At 41.1% G+C, this 23,399-nt stretch overlaps 1 protein-coding gene across 2 annotated transcripts in view; it reads left to right on the top strand.

Moving 5' to 3' along the window:
- Window positions 1-22,700, top strand: part of RPA1 (replication protein A1) — a 51,239-nt gene extending 28,539 nt beyond the window's left edge. For both annotated transcript variants that reach the window (XM_018557657.1, XM_018557656.1), the window contains exons 9-17: window positions 3,056-3,124; window positions 4,130-4,322; window positions 4,402-4,541; window positions 5,360-5,508; window positions 6,928-7,057; window positions 7,852-8,028; window positions 11,658-11,765; window positions 13,242-13,328; window positions 21,577-22,700. In XM_018557657.1, the coding sequence (XP_018413159.1) occupies window positions 3,056-3,124; window positions 4,130-4,322; window positions 4,402-4,541; window positions 5,360-5,508; window positions 6,928-7,057; window positions 7,852-8,028; window positions 11,658-11,765; window positions 13,242-13,328; window positions 21,577-21,687 (1,164 nt within the window). In that variant the 3' untranslated portion in view covers window positions 21,688-22,700. The remainder of the gene's footprint in view (window positions 1-3,055; window positions 3,125-4,129; window positions 4,323-4,401; window positions 4,542-5,359; window positions 5,509-6,927; window positions 7,058-7,851; window positions 8,029-11,657; window positions 11,766-13,241; window positions 13,329-21,576) is intronic.
- The last annotated feature ends 699 nt before the right edge of the window (window positions 22,701-23,399 follow it).

Below are 23,399 nucleotides of genomic sequence, written 5' to 3'. Positions count from 1 at the left end.
GCAGGTAGTGTGCTGGTGCAAATTGCAATAGCCATATTGCATTTCAAATTGCAATAGCCAATAGCAGCCTTGCTATTGCACCCGCCCACTGCTTGCTGTGCCCTCCTCCCACCGTGGAGGAGAGAGAGCTAGGGGATCCAACCAACTAATTGATAGTGAGATTATATGACCCGGCTTCCTGATTGGCTAGGAAGCCGTCTTCACATGTTGCTAGGCAGGCTGGCTTCCTAACCAATCAGGAAGCTGGGCGGCACATCATGAGCCACCTTCCGGCTTCCTGATTGGCTAGGAAGCCGTCTTCACATGTTGCTAGGCAGGCTGGCTTCCTAACCAATCAGGAAGCTGGGCGGCACATCATGAGCCACCTTCCGGCTTCCTGATTGGCTAGGAAGCCGTCTTCACATGTTGCTAGGCAGGCTGGCTTCCTAACCAATCAGGAAGCTGGGCGGCACATCATGAGCCACCTTCCGGCTTCCTGATTGGGCAGGAAGCCAGGCTGCCTAGCTACAAGTGAAGCCAGCTTCCAAGCCAACCGGGAATTATTATTATACAGGCTTTACATAGTGCCAACAGTTTGCGCAGCGCTTTATAATATAAGGAAGACCTTACAATCAATACAATTCAAGACAAGATGGTAAGGTAAGGCTCATTTTTTGAAAGGTTGAGGTTTAAGAAGTGTTGTGACATCCAGACCGATATCTCAGTTAGTAGATTAGTGACACACAAGGACACTGAGGGGGTGAGTTGTGGAGTAGAAAGATATATTTGAGTGTCATTGGCATAGAGATGGTATTGAAAGCCATGCCGGGTATTAACTGACAGAGAGAGGATGTGTAGATAGAGAAGAGAAGGGGTCCATGGACAGAGCCTTGGGGGACCCCCACAAAGAGGAAGACGAGGGTAGGAGTTAGATTTGTAGGCGGCACTAAAGGAGCACCTAGCTAGGTAGGAGGAGAACCATGAGAGAGCAGAGTCTTGTAGGCCAAGCGAATGGAGTTTTTTGAGGAGGAGCAGGTGATCAACCGTGTCAAAAGCAGCAGAAAGGTCTAATAGCAAGAGTAAGGAGTAGTGGCCATTGTTTTTAGCAGTTAGTAAGTCATTCGTGAGTTTTTTAGGTGGGCGGTTTCAGTGGAGTGTAGGGGGCGAAAGCCAGACTGTAAGGGGTCGAGAAGGTTGTTATCAGCGAGGTGGCGGCTCAGGCGGCTGTAGATAAGGCGTTCTAGAAGTTTGGCAATGAATGGGAGTAAGGAGATTGGTCTGAGATTGTTGAGGTCGGTAGGGTCCAGTGAGGGTTTTTTGTTTATTGGGGTGAACAGGGCATGCTTTAGAGGGGAGGGAAAGATGCCAGTAGAGTGAAAGATTGAAAATGTGAGTAAGAGGGTGTCCGAAGTAGTACTGAGGGACTAGGTTCCAGGGGGCATAGAAAAGCTTTGTAACCTCCTCTGTGGTGACAGGATCAAAAGAGAAAAGTAACAAGTGTGATGGTGGGTCTGGTACATTAATAGTGGAGGATGACTGGACAGTGGCGATGTGATCCTGAATTGTTTCTGTTTTGTTTTTGAAAGGAATGGCAATTTCAAAAACAAAATGAATGGCAATGTCCTGGGCAGTTAGTGGGTGGTGGCAGTGGAGGACATAGTAGAGACTTAAAGGTAGAAAAGAGTTGACGTGGTCTGAATGAAAATGTGTTAATGAGAGTGACAAAATAAGTCTGTTTGGGAGTCGGGTCTTGACATGCCGCCCGACTTGCTGATTGGCTAGGAAGCCTGGCATGGGGCACCAATATTGGTAAAACAAACCGTATCTGTGCATCCCTACTATTCTCATTGATTATTATTATTATTATAGCTCTAATTATTGGTTGCAGCCCTACAGCTACCTTAAAAAAAAAAAAAATTCCAGCTGAACAATAGTATGCTAGTAGACTGACTGATGACAAATAAGTATATAGTTAAATTTCTCTCTTTTATTTTAAATATAGGTATGTCTGGAAATCATTGTAGCTATGCATATATTGCTGATAGTTGATTGCCTGACATTCCATCATCCTTTTTATATTCATGGCTCCTTCTCTTTGCAGCTATTTTGCACACGTTTCTTTCCTGGAAAGCTGGACAGTACTATGCAGCTTTTTGAAAGCAGGATGTGTAATTAAAGCCCGTCCATAACTTAGACTTAGCTGTCCTATGTACAAAATATAAATGACGCTAGTTTGTATCCTAAACCTTCTCTAATAATTTTGCAAGCTTCTTTTCCTGTTTTCTCCCCGATTTCAAGTTTGCCCTCCTAACCTCATTACAGATGCACAGGACTCGTCATGCTTTCTATTCTCGGTCGCTCAATAGAAAAGCGAAGTGACTAAAATGTTTTCATGTGCAGATGTTGTTTCTCTGATGCGAGAACAAAAATCTGTTATCAAATAATTAGCTCTCCTTGCCCTGGGTATAGAGGGGGTGGATGAGTCATCCCAGAGCCTGGGCAGCAACTGCAAGTAGTGACATCTTTGTCATCAAATTAGGTACAAAGCACACTGTAGCCCACACATCACGTGCTTTTTTTTCAGCTAATTAGTTAATCATCCTGATTTATTACTAACTAGAGGCATATTGTTTTTTATAAATTGGGAACTGGCCTATTGACAATCGTTTTCCCAAGTCAAATAGTCACTGTCCTGCATGTGATCTGTAATATTCAGGGCCAGTAAAGTCAGCCAGGCAGCCAAATAACTCATACAAAGAGTTTGTTGTAGTTGATGTGCAAGATAATGATCCAAAACACACATTTAAAAAACTGCCAATAGTAATGTTTTGGTGGAGGTTATCATTGCCTTACAATGCCACTAGCTCACAAATCCATTCTTCAAGGTGCTTGCTTATTTTAAGATGGCTTGCAAAGCATTCCTTGGTAACCACCAGTACAGCAGGTTCACTGTAGTTGTGCACAGGATTGTAAAAAAAACACTTTACGTGATCTTTCTCTTGCTGTCTCTTGCCTGTTTTCTATCTTCGTTCTGGCAAGATTCAAAACGCCTTTAACTTGAATTTTATTTTTTCAGGGTGAGATCCGAGCTACCGGTTTCAACGAGCAAGTTGACAAGTTTTTCTCCCTTATTGAAGTGAATAAGGTATTTCATTATCTCGCACCTAATCAGCCTTTAGTTTTGGTTCACACATAAGCGTAGTGGAGGACATGGTAAATATCAGACAACAGGTTTTTTTTTGGGGGGGGGTCTTGACAGTTGCTTTAAAGAGCTCTATTCTGAACAAACACTTTTGGATTATTTCTAGCAGCTAAGTTATTTTGATCTCTGATAACCTAATAACTATTCTGTCTCGGTTTCTGTCTAAAGCTGGGAGTCCTGCTTATATGTAGATCAGCAGCTGGTCAAAGGGCACGCATCAGTTAATACTTGCAATTGTATTGTTCAGTTTGTTTATTTAGTCTTTTTATTTTAAAAGCATTTTATATCATTACAATTTTAAAAACTGACCAGCAAAAGTGACTGATTGGTTGAGACAAACCGGAACACTGTAACTTGTACTGGGGAAGTATGGATACTACCTTTGCTGAATTGCTGATCCAGCTAATGAGCTCTGACATTCCTCATCTGCAAGTTTGTTGGATGGCATCTCCGGAAGCATCGAAGCCAAAGTTGGAAAGGCAGCTAGCATTCTCAGAATGGGGTCAGCAATAGCAGTGTCTATATTTCTCTCAGTAAATTATTTCATAAATATATTTTATTCTAAGAATAGGCATGACATAGTGACTGATTCTTCTTTTACTGGCCATAATAATCTCTTCAATGTGACTCTGATTTTGTTTATCTGCCTTGCCTCAGGAACTAATCACTGTGCACCCACTATTCACCGATTTTTATTATGCCTGTGATCCATAAGGTTGCTTTCATTGGATAGCGTGCTTGCAGGCAGGTGATGATTGGCATGTTGGGATGGGGCCTAACCCAAAACTACTGTTATTGGTGAACACCTAATGGTACCTGGTCTTGGTTATTATGTCTACTTGCAAAGGTTTAAAGTGTCCGATATGAAGGTTGGATAATCGTACCCTCTTACTGGTTTTATTTGGCTTGTATTTTGTTTAATGACCAAGCATTGTCTTATTTATCTAGGTATATTACTTCTCAAAAGGAACTTTAAAGATTGCTAACAAACAGTACACAGCTGTAAAGAACGACTATGAAATGACGTTCAATAGTGAAACTTCTGTTATCCCGTGTGATGATGACTCTGATGTCCCAACGGTGCAGTTTGAATTTGTTCCCGTTTCTGAGCTGGAAAACAGAAATAAGGACACACTACTAGGTTGGTTATTAATATTGGTGGCTGCTAGGCAGCTTCTAGCTATGCCAAGCATTCATTAACCTGCCTTTTGTCATTTTAGATGTTATTGGAATTTGCAAGAGTTTTGACGATGTCACCAAGGTGACTATAAAATCCAACAACCGTGAAGTCTCCAAGCGAAATATTCATTTAATGGACACAACGGGCAAGGTGGTAACAACTACTTTGTGGGGTGAAGATGTAAGTATCTTGTGGGTTTTTTGTTTTGTTTTTTAAATGTCCTTTAATTTTGAAGAGACCCCTTCTAGAAATAATAAAATAGTATCCTAGAATAAGTCTAAGCTAGGATTTGGTTACAGAAATTTAAAACGAATTGATAACGAGTAAAAGTATGGGAGCAACCTGAAAAAAAGAAAAATAATGTGGTTAGTTGGTGTATTAAGTCCCTAACCCAACACGCCCCCCCTAACAACAAAAATGTCTGCGGTTTCTTAAGCCCTGTGCCAGTGTCCATACATTACCATGCATTTAATTTGGTGCATTTACCAACTTGCTTACTAAATCATAAATAGTTGATAGTGTTGGTTCTCTATGGCTCTGTATCTTTCCATAAAGAAGCTCTTTTACCATTACCCGGGCTAGTGCCACCAAACAAAAATATTGCGGGACTTTAGGCTGTTCTGTTATCAGTTCAGAGGAAGAAAACACAAACGCATTTCCTCATGCTTGTGAGAAATGAATGTGCACAGAGTTTCTTAAACCTGGTTTGGAACTTGCTTGCTGCCATTTCCTATATATGTGATAATAAGATATTTTGTAATGGTCAATAAAATAACATGCTGCGTGTTCGTGGTAAAACTGGCAACTTGAGGCTGTAACCGTATCCAGAATGTTGTGGGAGGCATATGACAAGTGTGTTTTTCTGTCACACTGTAGGCTGGAAGGGCATTATACCAATTGCAGCATATTGTTTGTTTATAAATGCTTTAACACTGCATTTCATCCCCGTATTTAGTATTTTAACTTGCCACTTTTTCTTTTCCTCTTCTCCTAAACAGGCAGATAAATTTGATGGCTCCAGACAACCTGTTGTGGCAATCAAAGGAGCACGGCTGTCAGACTTTGGAGGGCGGTCTTTGTCAGTCTTGTCATCTAGTACTGTCATGATCAATCCAGATATTCCTGAGGCGTTCAAGCTCAGAGGATGGTAGGCCATGGATTGTGATGTTACAGTGGCCAGTCAAGAGTGTTTAGCAAAGCGTGAAGCCATAACAGAACATGCCTGTACATCACTAGACTCGTAAAACATTTCCACATTTAGGCACTAGTGGGCACTCTGGCAATGCCAAATGTTGGAATACAGCACTTGCAGGCTTTTAACCTGTTTGGTACTGGAAAAATGTCTGTGTAATGATTTCCCAAAGCTAGCACATCAAATCCTAGCTGAAGGTAAAATTGCAAGTCTTGCATTTAAGAGACTCAGAACAGAAGCATACATTACCATTCCTAGGAGTCCCTTGACTGGTTCTTTTCTAGTCCTTGCTATCTGTATGAATTCCTTTAAGTTATGTAGTACCATGGGATGGCTGAGGAACTTGTCCTGTTTCTTAACTATGTTACTAAAGATGCCTTCCATACATTTAATATCTATAAAGCTCTGTGTTCGTTGTATAAAAATGTATGCTTAGATTGATGCAATTCTAACCCTACATACTTTCATATACATATATATTTCGTTCAAAGGGATATCTGCATACATGCTGAGAAGGTATGCATAATGAAAACCTGTTTCTGCTCATAGCAGTTTATGAAACACTGCTCTTTGCCTTGCTTGTGTGGCAGCGGAGATCAATCTGCACTAAAACCAATGCTGAGCTGCAGTAGAATTTATCTGCTTAGCATGGGAAAACTCATTGCGATTTTCAGTTTACAAGCTGCAGTTTGTTTTTTTTTAAACTCCCATGCTGTGTCAACCTAAGGAAGGCCTAGATTTTTATTTTCCATCGCACCCATTTCTATTTCTAAGGGTAGTTTGCAACTGTCTATGACTGGAAATGATCTTATAGACTCGTCACGACTTATTAATATTAGACTTGAATTGTTTGTGGCCTGACCTCATTTGGAAATAGATTTTTCTATGCATTTTGAAGAACTTTGAGGACACAAATCATTCTACTATGGCTGAAGGAGTAAGCAAGCTTCAAATGTACTAATAAGGTTTCCTTGAATTGCTAAAGATTCTAGGAAGTCTAAGAATACAGGAAATCATTTTCTATTTACTACAGTATATGCTCCTTTTAGGGAGATGTTTCTGGCATTTTTCCTTTACAACTGAGAAACGCTTAAGATTAGGGTTAGAGAATGTGTCGGGACAATTGTTTTCTACCTGGCATAAAAGGTACCATTCCCTGATTGCCAGAAGCCAGGCAAGTTAGTTTGCTAATGGAGCACTCCTCTGCCATGTCATGATATGCCCATACTGCTTCTTGCATCGCTTTTGTCGATCCGGCAACCTCCAATGTTGTATGGGAGCCTTGCCTCTGTCAGTCAACAGCTGTTCTGACATGTTCTGTTGAAACATGGATTTGTTTTTGTTTTTTGATGTAATAAATTCATATGTTTAAAGGTTTGATTCAGAGGGCCAGGTACTAGAAGGTACATCCATCTCAGAGTCTCGTGGAAGTGGAGGAGGAGGAAATACCAACTGGAAGTCCTTGCTGGAGGTGAAGAATGAGAATTTGGGCCATGGTGACAAAGTAAGTCTTCTAAACTAAGCCTCTGTTCTTATACCTACCCTTCACTATGAAGTAGTTTCGTTTTTGGGATAGGCATCCGTGGCATACCAGATTAGTCTTTTAGTTGTATATAACTAAGTATGTTATGTCACTAAATAGTTGTATTTGATACACATTTTTACCTGTACTTTCTACATCTGCCTATTGAATATCTGTTCAGTCCCTGGTTCTCTGGTGTGGAACTACTGCATTCATAGTCGGCGTCTTTTCAAAACGCTGCTCACAAAATAGCCACGTGAGCCTCTGAGATGGACATATTTGCAGTTTCTGCCATTCTGTTCTCTCAAGTGTAGGCGCAATTTGCGCATTAAAATAAAAAGTAAAATACAGTGTGAAGAAAAGGAATGTAAATTGTACCTATAAAACCCCTTTAGGAATATCGCAAAACCAGCCATTATTGAAATGGCCTTAATCGTCTCTCTCCAGATTCCTAGGGTAAAATATATCTTGTGTTCAAGGGCATGCAACATTCCACCCACAGATCAAAAGGAGAGGAGAAGCAAAACTGCTTTTGCTTGCAGACGCTGTTCAGCCTGAGAAAGCGATGCAATTAATTTTCTGAGAAATATTCTGCCCTAGTAGTTCATTTGAGTTAATGGAGCCCAAGAGCAGAGTCTAGGATGTGTACATGGGTCGAGAAGTAAACAGGTTTACCATTAGCTTTGACCTTTTATGTTAGATGTATGGTCTTGATGTTTGTGCATATTTTGATCTTGAGAATGCTGTAGATTCACAGAATGTCTTGTCCCTTGCAGGCTGATTATTTTACCAGTGTTGCTACTATTGTGTATCTTCGGAAGGAGAACTGCCTGTATCAGGCCTGCCCTTCACAGGACTGCAATAAGAAGGTCATAGACCAGCAGAACGGCCTCTATCGCTGTGAGAAGTGTGACAAGGAATTTCCCAACTTTAAGTATCGCCTCATTCTTTCAGTGAGTACATCTCTGTTTTAAGATTGGGACAATCTAAGAGAACAAGTCAATGACTTCAGTGTGCTGATTCTCCTTTACTGTACAGCAATACAAATACATACATGGGATAGATAGAATGTCTGCTGTGTCTTCAATTTGGCCAGGATGAGGATTTGTAAACTTAGATTAAAGGTTGTGCAAAGGAGGGCGAAAAGTACAGTCTATATATCCTTTTGGTTTTAGGTCTGCATTATATGGCTGAATGGAACCTCTCTCCCTTTTTATAATTAGACTTTTAAAATTCCTTATTGTGACTTTATTGGAGTTAAGGATCAGTTACTGTGAAAGGAAGTGTTCCCTAACACACAATAAATACCTTACAGATGGTTCTAATGTCTCTTAAAATAAAATTCTTACCTTTCACCGCAATCCAAAACTTCAAAAATAAAACATAGAGGTCAACTTTTTGCTTACTACTATTAATTATCGCTGTCATAGCCAGACAACCAAGGCCACATTTTTCTGTTTTGCAATATTTTAGTTTTTGATAACCATCTTTGTCACAGTTAGAATTTTTTTTTTCCTTTTTTTTTTTTTTTGTTATCCTGGAAAATCTTTGCAGTGATTACAGACTTCTTTTCCTTTTAGATTTTGCCAGTCCTGCCCCAGCCCCCTTTCACTATCCTGTTCTGTCACTGTAGTATTACATGCACATTAACATATGGTAATTTGTGTGTTTAGCATGAGCTGCTAACAAATGCCAATGGGAAAACAAACTGATCCTACGCTATTTTTTCCTTCTTTCCCCAATGCAGCACTTTATACACATTAAGTGCATGTTGTGCAGTGCAGTGCAGGTCTGCTGGCACTTGTGTGTTAAGCTGTAATTCAAACTAAAAACATGCTTTACTGTTACACATATGTCTGAAAGGTTCCTAATGTTACAGTATTTAATTGTAGCTAGTAATGATTAGTGAAGTGTGTGGTCAGCAGTATCTGAGGACAAATCAGACCTGTTCAGTCTCTTGACATGATTACTTTAACCTTTTAGAATAATATCTCTTCATTTCCAAAATTTGTTTAGCAGCATAGCAAAATGATGGTTTGTTTTGAGCATTTAGTGCAATATCTAAATGACTGCCTTTTAAAGAGCCTTGAGTAGCATCTCCAATAAAAGTGGCACGCTTGTGTAGTCTCCTTTACTGCTCTGGGACTGGCAGTTTAACTAAATTCCATTCCTATTCCAGTGCAAAGTAACTGCTGAACGATCTTGTTTAAATACGGCTCACTCGCTCTGTCATTGATCCAAAATCTGAGATATAAAGCTCAAATCTCCTGCCAAGTTTTTCCTCTGAGAAGTCTTTGTACTTGTATAAAGACCACAAAACTGAATCTGCGCTGTATTAGTACAGATGTCCATACTGTGTCTTTGTGAAGCTCAATTATCAAACAGCTTGTTCTATGCACAAACACTATAATTTCTAACAGTTCCATTTTTTTTGTCTCTTGTTGCTAAATTATGCTGTTTTTGCTGATAGCATTGGCTTTGAAAGAGGTTACTTATCACTTCTTGTTTATAGGTTGGCATGGCTCCCTTTTTAAAAGCAGAGATTAGCCAAGCATTATGAAGATAAATGAACAGTAAATGTTTGTAGAGAGATGAAATTGCACCCAGGGCCTGGGGGCTTTTGTTTAGTCCTTTTTTCGGGAGCCATGCCATGCACCTACTGCATTAGTGGCGCCTGCTTCAAAAGCCAAGCCTATTTCTGCCTGTGTCTGTGAGATGAATTTATATGTCGGAGTGCAATGATAATTCGAGCTCCTGTAAAAGCCTGCCAGTTCTCCACATGTGGCCTCGCCACTTCCATACAAGTACTCGTTGGCCCTGACCCGATAGGGAGACCGCGCTTCTTTCTTCTCGCAGGCTCATTATATTCATCAGCCCTAGGCAGCTGTGACGACTTACAATCAAGCTGTTTAATGCCGGTCAAAATCCCTAGCGATCTCAAATGGCGGGAGGATGGTGTGAAACGTCTAAATAACAGGCTGTTGCTGAGTTTTCGAAGCAAACGCCGGTTGTGTTTATTTGCCTTGACTAGTGATCCTTCTTGCCCTGCTCCGGGCATTTGTCAAAAGCCAAACTTGAGCGCCCTTATCTTTGAACCTGCTTTGGGCTGTGGCGATAGCATATGCTATGTAGTTGCAGCTCTCACAATAATCAACAGTGTCAGGAGTTCTATTAGAAAAAATCCATCTCATGCAGGTGGCTGCGTTTGCCTGTCTATCAGAGGTGAAACTCTGAACTTTTGAATGAAGCAGTTTCCTTTCCCTACCCCATCAACAATTTTACGCTATAGGATTTGTCATCTAATTTTTCTTCAGAATACATTGTTTCCTTGCAGCCTTGGTGGATTTTGGTTTAGGTGACACTTTTTTGGATTCCATATTCTGTTATGCTGGATTCCTTGTACAGCCCTGTTATTGGAGGGCTGCTCAAGGAAACATGTTTTGAGAGAAATATGTAGGCTGCCATTGCTGAACTTACTTGAAAATGCTAGTTGGCTGGCTCTAAGGCCTTGGTGGGTCATGACCCAAAAGTGGGTCGCTACCCCATGTTCAGTGCGTCGCCGCATGCCTTACACTTTTTTAGGTGAGAGGCTCCTCAGCCTCCCCCTAGCACAGCACTGTCAGTTCTCGCACCAAGCAGCCATTCAAAATAGGCTGCCTGGTGCCCAGTGTTAGCTTGAGGTGGGATAGGATGGGGCTATGGCCGCGAGGGCGCTCCATCCATATGTGCATTGCTTACAGCTCTCTCATGTTTCCTGTAGAGGTGCCTGTACTGGAGTGACGACATATTCTGGCTCCAGGCACCTCTACAGGGCATGCGAGTGAGCTGTACAAGCAATTAACTTATTGGATTGAGCTCTGTCAGCACAGCAACCCACACTGGACCACAGGTTAAGTATCCACTACAGTTGTCCTAATGTAGGGAGACTGGGTGGACCTTTTAAAAAAATAGATTTTTTTTAAATGTACGTTTTGTTGTTTTTTTTGGGAGTGTGTGTGAGATTGTGTCTGTGGTTGTGTATGTATGTCAGTGTTTTGACGGCCCGTTCACACTAGTACAGCGCAGTAATTGCACAGTCCCACGCAATCACACCTACTACACTGTCGTAGACAGAATTAAATTTGATACCACACCTAACCTTTTTTCTTCTAGGATAGGTGTGGTATCGAATTTATTTCTGTCTACGACCTACACGTTCTGGTGTGGGAAGTATGTTGCGCTGCCATTTATTTGAATGGTACCCCAAATGCACCACCCACAGTTCGATCGCCCGCACGGTACCGCAATGCTGTGCATTTCAAGGATAAATGGGGGTCATGAGGTTAGTCTTGGGCTGCTCTAGTGGCTTTTAGTTCTTTTAGGACATCATCCCAGAATGTGTGCCAATCAGGGAATCTGACATCTTCGTAATTTTCTTTATTGTATGCTTGTTGCAGGTTAGTAATTCATAGTATTGTAACTAGGTAGCTTGCATTTTTAATTGTCAGCAGTAGGTGTGTATGTATTTCCCAGTTTTGTTTTATTTACAATAAATAAAGCTGTTTTTAATAGAAAAAAAATGTAATTTCTGGTTATGTTGCAGGCAAACATTGCTGACTTTGGGGAGAATCAGTGGATTACATGCTTCCAGGAAGCGGCTGAATCAATTATTGGCCAGAATGCCATGTACCTGGGCGAACTCAAGGAAAAGGTTTGGCTTTTTTTTATTAAAGGTTATATAAAGGTGGAATACTTTTATTTACAGACCAGATCAGTCTGGGAAAGAGTTAGTAAGGACATGGGTCGATGGGCTTTGAACGTGTGTTAATGGCACCAGTATGAGCCACTTCTGAGATGATTCAGAATTCATTGACAGGTGCTTAAATATGCTTATGCTTAAAATGCAGGTAGCCATCCTCTGCACAACAAGCCTCCCCAAGTGTTTCTCTTATTCACAGTCCACAGAGACAGGGCCTACTGGGTGCCATGCAGCCTCTTCACATAAGTCTCCTGACTGGTACATGCATGTGCAAAATACCAATTATACTGCACATGCTTGGCCTGGCATGAGTTCATTCTATGCATGTGTTAAGTTAGGTTGGAATAAAAAAAAAGGATCACTATATTTTAACAATACATAACAAATTCAAATGTATCTCTGCCTTAAAACTCAGTTTTCATATTTCCGAGATCAGTGCAGATAAATGCAGAAGTTACTTTTTAAAAGAGCAGCATCCAGCATAAAATGATATGACCTGGGAGTCTGTTATGCAAATTGATATCTTTAAAAATATATTGTTTACTGTTTTACCTGCCATATAATTGTGTTCATACAGTTTACACACATATGCCAGATTTCACAGCGGAGTCTGAGACGCACATTCCCTGGGTTCACAATTTTAGCTTGTATCATCGCCTTTCTATTTCCGGCTTGTTCATTGGATCATCACCATTACTTCCATCCATTTAGAAGAGGAGTGATTCAAGAAGCAGTAAGGCCAAACCAGGGGGATAGTATTGATCGCTCTGCTGTGTAGTATGGCATAGATGTGGAAATCGCAAGGCTGGCTGAAGAGAATTTAAAATCCTCTGGCATTTTCAACAGTAATTGTATATGTATTGGAACAATCTGTTTTGCTGTTTGAAATTCCACTTAAAGGTTAAGTTTATCTTTTTTTTACCAAATAAAATGAAAAGGTAGCTCACAACACCTTCCTTAACCCACCTTTGCCCGCTGTACTTATCTGCAATGACCATCACCTGCTATGCATACCAGCCCATAAAACTGTCCTAGAATTGCAAACATCACTACGCAGTCCCCGAGGTTGTATAGCAACCTAATGCTTGCCGAAAAGATGCTGATGCTTTTACATGTTGCTTTGGCCATCTCCAAGGTTTTGTCTCTATCTTTATGAATGTTTCGATACCCTTATCTCTCCAGAGGGAAGAAAAGTACTCTTTGTTGCTTTTCGATTAAACAATCTTTGAGTGCCACCACTTAGAGCGAACACATTATTTGAATAAATTCCCTTCAGTAAATGAGAACAGGACTTCCCTGATGGCTGCTAAGCTGTTTTGACACGTTTTAAAGGTGCCGGTAGTTAATGGATGAAGGGAGACATTGTCCTGACAGATGCTTGGTGTTGCTCCTTCTGAATTTGTCCTTCCCTCTTTATTGTCTATGCAGAATGAACAAGCTTTCGAGGAGGTGTTTCAGAATGCCAATTTCCGCTCCTACACCTTTAAAATTCGGGTGAAGTTGGAAACGTACAACGTATGTATGACTCCCCCTTACACACACACACACACACACACACACACACACCATAAAATATATATTTGATAATCTGTCAATTTTTTTATTGTCTGTGTCCCCATTTAAGTGTTTTTTTTCTTTTTTCTTTTTTCTGTTTTATTGCTATTGGACAGAATAGGATGTGAAGCCAAATCCTCCCAGTAGTGACACAGCGGTAAAACACCGTTATTAGTAGAGTTAGGAGGATTTAGAAGTTCAGTTAATGCCCCTTTGAGGGAGATTCCCCTTCATTTTCTGTCCCGGTGATAGGCTCTATGGAGTCATGGGCAGGCTTTATGGAGGCATAGGCAACATTTTAAACAGAAAGATCTAATCCTTCCCCACTGTATTCAGAAGTTAAAAAAATAGGTTTTGGCTGCAGTTGGGCTTTAGCCTTTCCCAATCCTCTGCAATTCAATGTAAGCATATAAAGCCAAATGTGTGAATCAAAGGTTACTTTCATCTTTAGTGAAAACCACATGCCAGAATGAACACTAGATCCTGGGCTGAAGCTATATGAAAAACTTAACTTTTCTTGGGAAAATGGAGCACAGTTCTGTCCTGAAACCATCTGGGCCTTTCAGGTGCTTGAATTTTGAAGCAGTGGACCTTTATTTCTTAAAATGGTCTTAAGAAGTTATTCTTGGCATAAGAGAGATTGTTCTTAAGATTATTTATATAAGTTTAGTCAAATATAGTAACACATTTACAGATGTGCTAATACAACACATGAATAGTTCTTTAATGGTTAGTTTTATAAACCAAAGATGTCAACTATTCTGTCAAATATGAGATATAGGAAAGCATTCCTATCTCCTAACTCTTTTGAACCATGTCATTGGGTATGACGAAATTTAAAAATCTCAGTTTTAATATTTAACAATGACTGTCTAATAAATCCATAATTCATAATGCTACCATTATGAGTAATGCTAAGCATGGCTTTGAACATGTATTGTCCTTGTATAGCAAAATAGTTAAACTTCCTATACAAATTAATTCCAGGAAAGGCCACCTAACATTAGCATAGCGTTCCAGCTTCACATTCTTGGTACATGTGTGGGTTGAGCCTAATGTTCCAGCTTGCTACAAGTTACAAATATGTGTGTTTGGTTTTTTACCCAGTTGTTTTTTTTTTGGCATCCAAGATTTATTTTAATTGCTTTCATGTGTAGTGCCACCTACTCCAATACTTTTAGAAAGAAAGCTGTTTAGGTGGCATTATATGAACTAACACAGTTGGCTTGTCTACATAGCAGTGACTAGTATTTTGGCTCAGGGCTGCTGATCTTAAAATGAATTGGTGAGCTTCTGTTGTGCTTGAATCACAAAGTCGCAGCTCTGTATAAAAATGATTTTCATGTAATTGTATTTAGAAGCTTTTTGCATAGTAGTGCTTTCTTGGGTTTAGCAGTAGGTAAGCAGCCAAAGATAAAATAAACAAGTCACTTTTTGCTATGGTGTGCTCAAGAAGCCAATCCTACTTTTGTGTTGCCTGGCCTTGCTTTTTTTTGTTATGATTTACTTCTGAATTGGTTTGAGCTGCTTCTGCATTTACATTGACTTGTAGAAAAGCAGAGCAGGCACCGTGCAGTGCACAAAGCAGTGTGTTGTTTTTTTTTTTTCTGTTTTTGCTCTTTTCTCCCTTGTGTATATTGCAGTGTTTAAAGTGTGTGGGATATTAATTGCTTTTTGGTGTACATTATGGCTTCTGGTAGTTAGGTTGCATGTGTAGAATAGTTTTCTGTAAATAATTTTTCTGCTACCAGTGATTAGTGATGGGCTCGGGCGTGTTCGCAAGTGCCTCATGCCGAGTCCGCCAGGAAGCTGTCAGCGCAAAGGGCCAATCACAGGCACTGAGACATTTCCCGATCTCTGCAGCTGCGGACCGGGAACATGTCTCAGTGCCTGTGATTGGCCTTGTGCGCTGACAGCTTCCTGGCGGGCTCGGCACAAGGCGCTTGCAAACACGCCCGAGCCCATTACTACCAGTGATAGGCTCTAGAGTTCCCGTGGGTATCGCAATATCCATCTGTTACTGCAGTGGATGTAGATTCTCTGAAGGAAGAGTATGGAGATGTAAGTAGTGGAAGCATATGAAAAACCTTTAGGGATAGAGGAAATTAGGTGCATTCTAATTTCCAGCAGAAAAGTAGTGGCAGTATGGAAGCATTGTATGTGTGTAACCTCATAGGGAATACCACCAAATTCAAGCTCTTTTCAGTGGTGTTGAGCCATTGAAGAGACCTTGGATTTGGTGGTATTTGTTATGTGACTGCTATCAGTCTTCTGAACTCCCCCTGGATGTTATAATGGTACAAGTAGGGGGCACACTATCTGGGGATAAACCAACTCGAATATAAATCTGATACTCTGACACTGCAGAGTTTGTGAAAAGAGTGCATAAGTGACCAGAGCATGGGAACACACTTGGGTAAGATACGTTTTATTCATCATACTGTATATCAGAGGTACAGTGTGAGTTCATGAGCCACATTCAATTGCAAAACATCTTCATTTAGCAGTAGCACGGTGAAGTCTTTAATATTAAAAATTGTAATGCAATTATTTAAATTAGTCAACCTATAATTAGTTTCAGGCTTAGTGAAGTGTATAATGCATCAAGTGCTTAGAAATACAGGTACTGTGCACCTGTTTGGGATGCTGCCTTGAGCAACACCAGAGAGAGCTGACAGAGTGCTGTTTAGAGACTAGAGCATCAAGTCTTTTAGTATACTGCAGTGATTTTAAGTAAAATGAAATGGTTGCTCTTTGCAACAAGCTTTATGCTCAGATCTTATGTTATTAGATAAAGCATCTGAACATCGTGTGTTTTGTGTCAGTAAGCTTAAAGGGATATCCACATTAAAAGTAAATCCCCCATCTGTTACAATCTGTGGAAAAAGACATATGACAGTTAAGTTTAACCTCAGCCTCTTTGTAATACCACATACAAGTTCCACTTTATGCGGCTTTAATCCTGGCTGTACACGTAACAGTGTGATCGCTTGACAGTATGACCGTTTTGAAGAAATTAATTGCATTGAATGATAGTTTCAATTGAAACAGTAAGTCCTAGAGAAAAATCCAATTCCATGTGACCAGTTGGATTTTCCTCGTGTTTAAAATTATTGAATCTATCTAGTTATTTATAGGGGCAAGTATGGCCAGCATTGTTCCATCTGCTGGTAAAATCTGGTATTGTGGTACGTCCTTCAAATACAGTTGTGCCATGTAATTACTGTTGAAGTCAAAACCATTTTTTTAAAATTGACACTCCCTTTTCTTCCCTGATTCAGAGGTCAGATGCCTTACTAAGTCAGCGCAGCTTACCTATCTCAGGTTATTCTGCTGAGTGGGTGCAAAGGACTCCACACTTCCAGCCAGCTCTGTGGCCGGAACATACTAAACTGATCCTCTGTCACTGAGGCAGCAGGGAGTCCAGTGATGCGCACAGTCACATCGACAGTAACCCTTCCAAGGGCATGTTTCTCAAGTACCCTTGTGGGATTCCTCTCGCACGCACACAGAAAGGTGAATCGCAAGCACTGCAGGCCTTTACAGCTTGCAATCCACTCACAGCGCCAGGGGGTGCTTCCCAAAAGCCTTGTAAGGGTCCTGACACCGATAGCTTGGATCACTATTCCTTGATGGCACTCCTTTTGTGCTCACATTGTTGCCCTCCTGTATGTTTCCCAGTGTCTGTGGGATCTTAACCTGCATCTGTTGACTCTCCAGAAACCATCCTTTAATTCTATCAGTGATATTCCCCTGTCGATTCTCAGTCACAAGATAATGTTCCTGTGCTCAAGGTCCCTAATGATGAGCAGTTGTAAACCCTCTTTAGAACTCTGTTCTCTCTAGCTAGCCCTCCCCTTTACCATATTCTGACCTCTAAATCAAGGCAGAGTGGTCAAAATTCCTTAAGAGAGATCTGCACTGCAGCAATGGATCCTTCTTTGAAAGAGTGTGTGGAACAGATTGCTAGAGCTGTAGACTTCAGCTGTGATGGCCTGTTTGAAGAATCTTGGCTTGTCTCTCACATTGGTCTTTTATCAATACATGTGTAGAACAGTCTGGTTAAAGTGTTTGCCTGTGGACCCGGCATCCAAGGAGCACCCGATCCACATGGTTTCCAATGTGCAACATCTCTTTGGACTTGTCCATGATATAAAAAATGTCACTGGAGGCAAGGACTCCCACCTTGCTCAACATAAGAAGCCTAGGGAAAGATCTGCAAAAGTCTTCACCCTTTTGTTCCAGGCAATAGGTGTTACATCTCTGGATCATCCCCCTGCAAGTCATGTGATCTGGATGGCGGCATGCTTCACCAACAAGGAGTAGCAGGTGATCTTGCTGCAATTAGAGGTAGTTTGGGTAGAACTTCATGTTCTAGTCCTGTTTGCAGAGGTTTGGACAATTTGGTGTACGGGCTTCCTTATCTGGTTAAATCTGGACTTGGGGGAACCACCTATACACCTGATTGCGCTTCGGGGACTGCTTTTCAGGTGGGGGTGCCAGATATGGTTCCCCTGATATCCTGGTTCAACTTCATGCTGAACAGATTTGTCCCAGGTGTAGGAATTTTCTAGCGGTAGCAGTGGATACTCTGGTGACTACATGGAATCTCTAAGCTTTTCCTCCTACCACCGCTTCTCCATATCTACTCCGTAGACTCGAGATGGAGGGCTTTCTGTGGGTCTTCCTTGCTCTTCACCAAACGAATGTACTTTTTTGAACAGATAAGGCTGACTGTTGCTCTGTAGACTCTTAAGAGCTCGTTCGATTTGGGGAATCAGGAGCATCTCTAACTCTGTGATTCTTATGATGCTTAAGGATATAAAGAGTATTTCAGCAAGGTCTTATGTGGGGCTTTGCCCCAGGGTTGTTTTCCCCTACTTGCAGGTTGGTTAGACTAGAGCTTGGCTCTCATCTCTATCTAGTCTGGATTCTACCTTGCTATTTTGGTTAAGAATATAAACCTTTTTATCTCTTTCCCCCTTTTGTCCCTTATGACTCTGTGAGGTCAAATCTTTGGATCCCTTGGAATTTTCAGGAACCATTATTTGTACTTCTAATTCGACCTTGAGGCAAAGTGCTTCAGAGCTGGAGACCAGGTCCCAGAATTAAGAAGCACTTCTTATTGGTTAGGTTGGTCATGTGACTGTGCTGACCAATAAGAACTCGCTATTTGCGAGCATTAGGCTCATTATGCACTGCAGGGCTTTAACCGTACACCGGCCGGTAGGGGCATCACATAGGTATGTGTGTTGGGAGCTGGGAGAAGTGTGGGGTGGTGTCTGTAAGTTTTTCTTTTTTGTTATTTTGTGAGAAAGTGAATTTACCCTTTAAGGCCCAACTCTTTTGAATCAGTCTGACTCACAGTAGGTTTGCACCTACTGTTGCTCTGCTATATTTGTTAAAGCTCAGCACTCATTCTCTTATTCCATGTGAGAATAAATGCTCTGTGCCCTTATGAGACTTCCAGTATCTTGCCCATTGCTTTCAATTAACCTGCAAACCATTATTTTAGGTGTGTGGTGAGGTAATTGTGCTCTTGTTGGGATTACATTACAAAATGAGACCTGCGTTTCACAAAACAGTGTAATATAATAAGTGGGCTGAGCTATACATCAATTATACCTACCAAACTGTGCTGCTACAACTCCCATGTGCTGACACAAAAGCCTTTATTTTATAACATGCCTACTAGTTATGTGGCTCCCACTGCTCTCTTGTTAAGTCTCTGGTTTAAAACAAAGTGCTTCTCAACTACACATTAAATGTGAACAATCTGGGCTCTTGCGTGTTTTATGTGATGTATAATTTTTGCAGGTTCAAATTCATTTTCCATTCTGTTTGTGAAGTTGATTATTGAATATTTGCAGCCTAAGTATATCGTTAACGGAGCAATCTGGCATCCTGAAGAGCTGCAGAATATAATTCTCCTATTAACATTTGACCTATTTAAAGATTTACATTGAGTGTGGCATGAAGCTATATAATAATGTGAGTTGCTTTTAACATACAGGTTGCATTTTCATTTTATGTTACTGCTTTAGAAGCATCTCTTGCTTTGGCTAGCAAAAATGAAAATTCATGCCAGCGGTAAGGGGTTAGAAATAATAAAGTAAGCTTTTTTTTTTTTAAGAACAGAATAGTGAAAGCTTTTTCTCACTGTCTGTCTATGTTCAAACAATGTATTTTTTTAATTGCTGAAATTCCACTTTATAACGAAAAGATGACTGTTCTATCTCCCTGTTAACGTGTAATAACTGGTAGCTCTAGTGCAGTGGTGGCGAACCTATGGCACGCGTGCCAGGGAGGGCACGCAAGGCCCTTTCTGCTGGCACGCGAGCCAAGGTTCAGGCACCACAACATTAGGGCAGCCGAGCTGTCTAATGTCGGCAGGTGGACGAGCGAGCAAGAGGACAAGGGGGACAGAGCGGCAGGGGGTGGAGACAGAGGGAGATGGGGCGGAGATGAGAGGACGGGAGGATACGGGGGACTGAGCTGCATGAGACAGGGGGCGGAGACAGAGTGAGATCGAGGCTGCGATGAAGAGACTTGGACGTCAAAAAGTATTAAACAGGAAGGGGTGGGGTAAATTTAGTGGGGGTGGGGGCGCCCACGTTTTTGCCTTGCCTAGGGCAGCCCCAATACACCACTGCGTTCAGGGACCAGCAATTGAAATAGATCCGACTGACCCGATCGCCTTGGTATGCGATCCGGGCCAGTCACAATTAGGTAGCGGCAGCCAATAAACAGGTAGGTTAGACGGCTGCTTCCTCCTCGGGAGGCCCCCGCATGCGGCCGTCTAATCTGCCTGTTTAGGGGTCACCGCCGCTGCCTGATTGTGACCGGCCCGACTACAGAGGCGATCCGGGACGTTCGGGTCCCCCGTGAGAGCCGTACAAGGCAGTAAGGCAGTGATGTTGAACGTTTCTTAAACCTGAGCGCCCAAACTGCAATACTAAACTTAGTTTCAGCGCTGGCACTTTGAGATAAATTGATTTTGCGTCGCAGTTTGGGCACTCGGGTTCAAAATGGTTCGCCATCACTGCTCTAGTGGAATAGAAGTTAATATTAACCAGTAATTATAATGCTGCATAACAGTACTATGAAGTACTGGTTTGCACTTTTCATAACTTCTTGCTGCCTAGGCCTTTACCACTTTCTGAACATATGTACCAAAGTACTGGCCAGCCATGTGGAGGGTGAGAGTAGAGTATATACTGGCATCCTCTGATTGGATAACCCCAGCACCAATTTTTTCTACAAGCCAGTACCTTTTCTAGTAGAAAAGAGTACCCTTAACACTAGGCTTATAAATATAGTTTAATCGGAAAAATGCAAATACATATTTTTTGTAATACTATCTAGCGCTAGAGTGACCAGATTAAATTTTTTGTGCCTTGTCCAACCTCTGCCCAATAGCCTGAAATGTTCTGTAGCTAAAAACATTACTCCTGCCGTGTAATAGTCTGTGGGAATTCAGATTAGCAGTCAACAAACTAGTAAAGTGTCCTTGCTGGTTAGCAGTTATCAATTTGCAGGGGTTGCATCTCACTAATGCATAGGAAACCAGGCCCAAACTGCCTTACACATATACATATTAAACAAATTTTTACTTCTGCTACTATTTTTCACAAGTTTACTTCAAAGGAAATGTGTACTAAGACAAATGTGTAGACTACTTCTTAAAGTAAACCTACTATGAAAGAAATACAGGCATTGGCATTGCTGAAATACTTGCTTGGCTGTTCTGCTGACCCACTGGCTACAATACTGGCTACACTGACCTAGAACAAGTATGCTGATTAGGAAAGCAAGCATATCTTTTCCAAATGATGGACCTGGTGCACTGAAGCCACAGGAGGAGCCAGTTAAATGCAGTTTTCTTAAGGTCCCACTCCATTACAGGTTTACTTTATGTACCGTCTGAGTCATTAATCCAAAACAAATATGCTGATCAAGAGCTCTGCTGGCTGCATGCTTGTTTTGGTCACTGGGTCAACCAAGCAGCTAGTATTTTCAGGTTTCATATATTGTAAAAAAAAAAAAAAAAGAGAGAAATTACAATTCTGTCCAGTATTGTTTTTATTTTAGAGTGTTATCAATATTTTAAAAAGAGATCAGTGAAAGTCTGCACCCCAATTAAAGATATTCCGGTATACGTTGGAACTTCCTAATTCTTTCTTTGTGGACCTTCCTTTTTCTTCTACAGGATGAATCTCGTATCAAAGCCACAGCTATGGATGTGAAACCAGTTGATCACAAGGAATACTCAAGACGCCTTATAATGAACATCCGGAAACTGGCTGCTCAAGGAGTCTGAGGTATCGCCTTCAGAGACCTATCACCTCAAGAAGAGACAGTCTTCCTATGTGTACATTGTAAAACTGTAGAAATAAAGCTGAAGAGTCCCTTCAAGATGCAGAAAGCCCCGTCAGTCCTGTCACCTTTATTATTTGCCATGGGTTACCCTCCTTCTAAATTGCTGTTGTTTATTTCCACATGCTACAGCTGTTACTAGAACACCTTTGCGGGTTGCACTTGTTTCCAAAACCTAATACTACTGCAGGTAACCAAGCACTGTGACCTTGGTACTTTCCCCTACATCTACTGTACATATGTTTAATTATAACTCAAATGTTCCTAAGTAAGCTTTCCTCTTTTTATGCAAATTCATAAGAAAGCCTAATTACATTAAAACAGGACTTAATTAGCATCCTCAGAAGTAATTGGTTGCTGCTGAGAAGTCAGATGCCCACCCAGAACCATGTTTTAACATACTGAATAGTTCTATAAGCCGATGGCTAATCGGGGGGCTTCATCTCCCTGTGTGAAGACCAGGAGCTTATTGCTGTCGCTGAGCGCCTCTGCTTGCAGTAAGGAGATGTACCATACAGTTTGCAAATGCTTGGAATGACAATATGGAGGAATTATTAATCAAAGACCTATCTTTTCTATCTGAAGACTTTCCTTCGGGGTTTAATAGACTGAGTCAGATGGTCCTGATATTAATCAAAATTGTCTCTTCTGAGAAGCTCTGATAAGCATTGACTCTCCGGCCCCTGGGGAAATCTGGCCAACTACAAAGCTTTGCTTTATTTTTCATTTAAATTAATATTGTGCTTTCTTACTCTCCTCTTTTTTTTCTGACAGTGTGTAATTGCAGAAGTTTGCTGTTTGTACATTCACAGCATTTCTCAATGTTTTCAGTTGCTTTGTGTTTCTCTCTTCCCCCCCCTCCCCCTTTTTTGTAATGGAATTAATCAGCACTGTTATGTAGGAGAAAATGCTCCTTTTTTATTTTCAGAGTTCAATAAAGTTTAGGATTTTTTTTTTTGCACGTGTGTTTTTTTTTTCCCCCCGTACACCCGTTTCATCTGAAAAGCAATCAATTTTCTCTTAAAAGGTGCTGCCAAAATGAGGCAGGCAAAGCTGACATTTCCCAGTCTTATTACCATTTGCTGCTCTAAGATATGATTCTCAGCTTCCACTGTTTTAAAAAAGCTGAGGCAGCACCTTTTTTTATGCTTTTATTGACATGTGCACAACCCTCGGAAAACAAGCAGGATTTAGCATTTGCCAAGAAACCTGTAATTCTGCCTAGTGGGATGCTTTAACCCTTTCGCTGCCAAGGACGTATGGCATACGGACCTACAAAAGTGCTTCCAGCTGGCCAGCTCCGTATGCCATACGGACCTGGCATTTACAGTTCTACTATAAGCTGATGGTCGCTTATTGAGTGCTGGGACTGCAGAAAAAGAAATTGAGGACTTATGTCCTCAATTTCTTTTTCTATTTCAAAAGGGAAATGTCAGGGGTCTATTTAGACCCCAGATATTTCGCTGCAGCCCCCAGAAACAGTAAAAAAATAAAAAATTATTAAAAAATAAATAGAAAATGTAAAAAAAATAAAAATGTAAAAAATAAAAAAATGTGTACAAAAAAAATAATAAAAAGCACAACCCCTCCCTCCCCCCACATAACATACACATATTGAGGTGTACGCCATGCGCTGCAGTGCGTTGTTAGAACGCA

Source organism: Nanorana parkeri, unplaced genomic scaffold, assembly GCF_000935625.1.
Source record: "Nanorana parkeri isolate BGI_ZX_2015 unplaced genomic scaffold, ASM93562v1 scaffold294, whole genome shotgun sequence".
Classification (NCBI taxonomy): domain Eukaryota; kingdom Metazoa; phylum Chordata; class Amphibia; order Anura; family Dicroglossidae; genus Nanorana; species Nanorana parkeri.
Note: the sequence above shows the minus strand (reverse complement) of the source record. Positions and strands in the feature narration are given on the sequence as shown.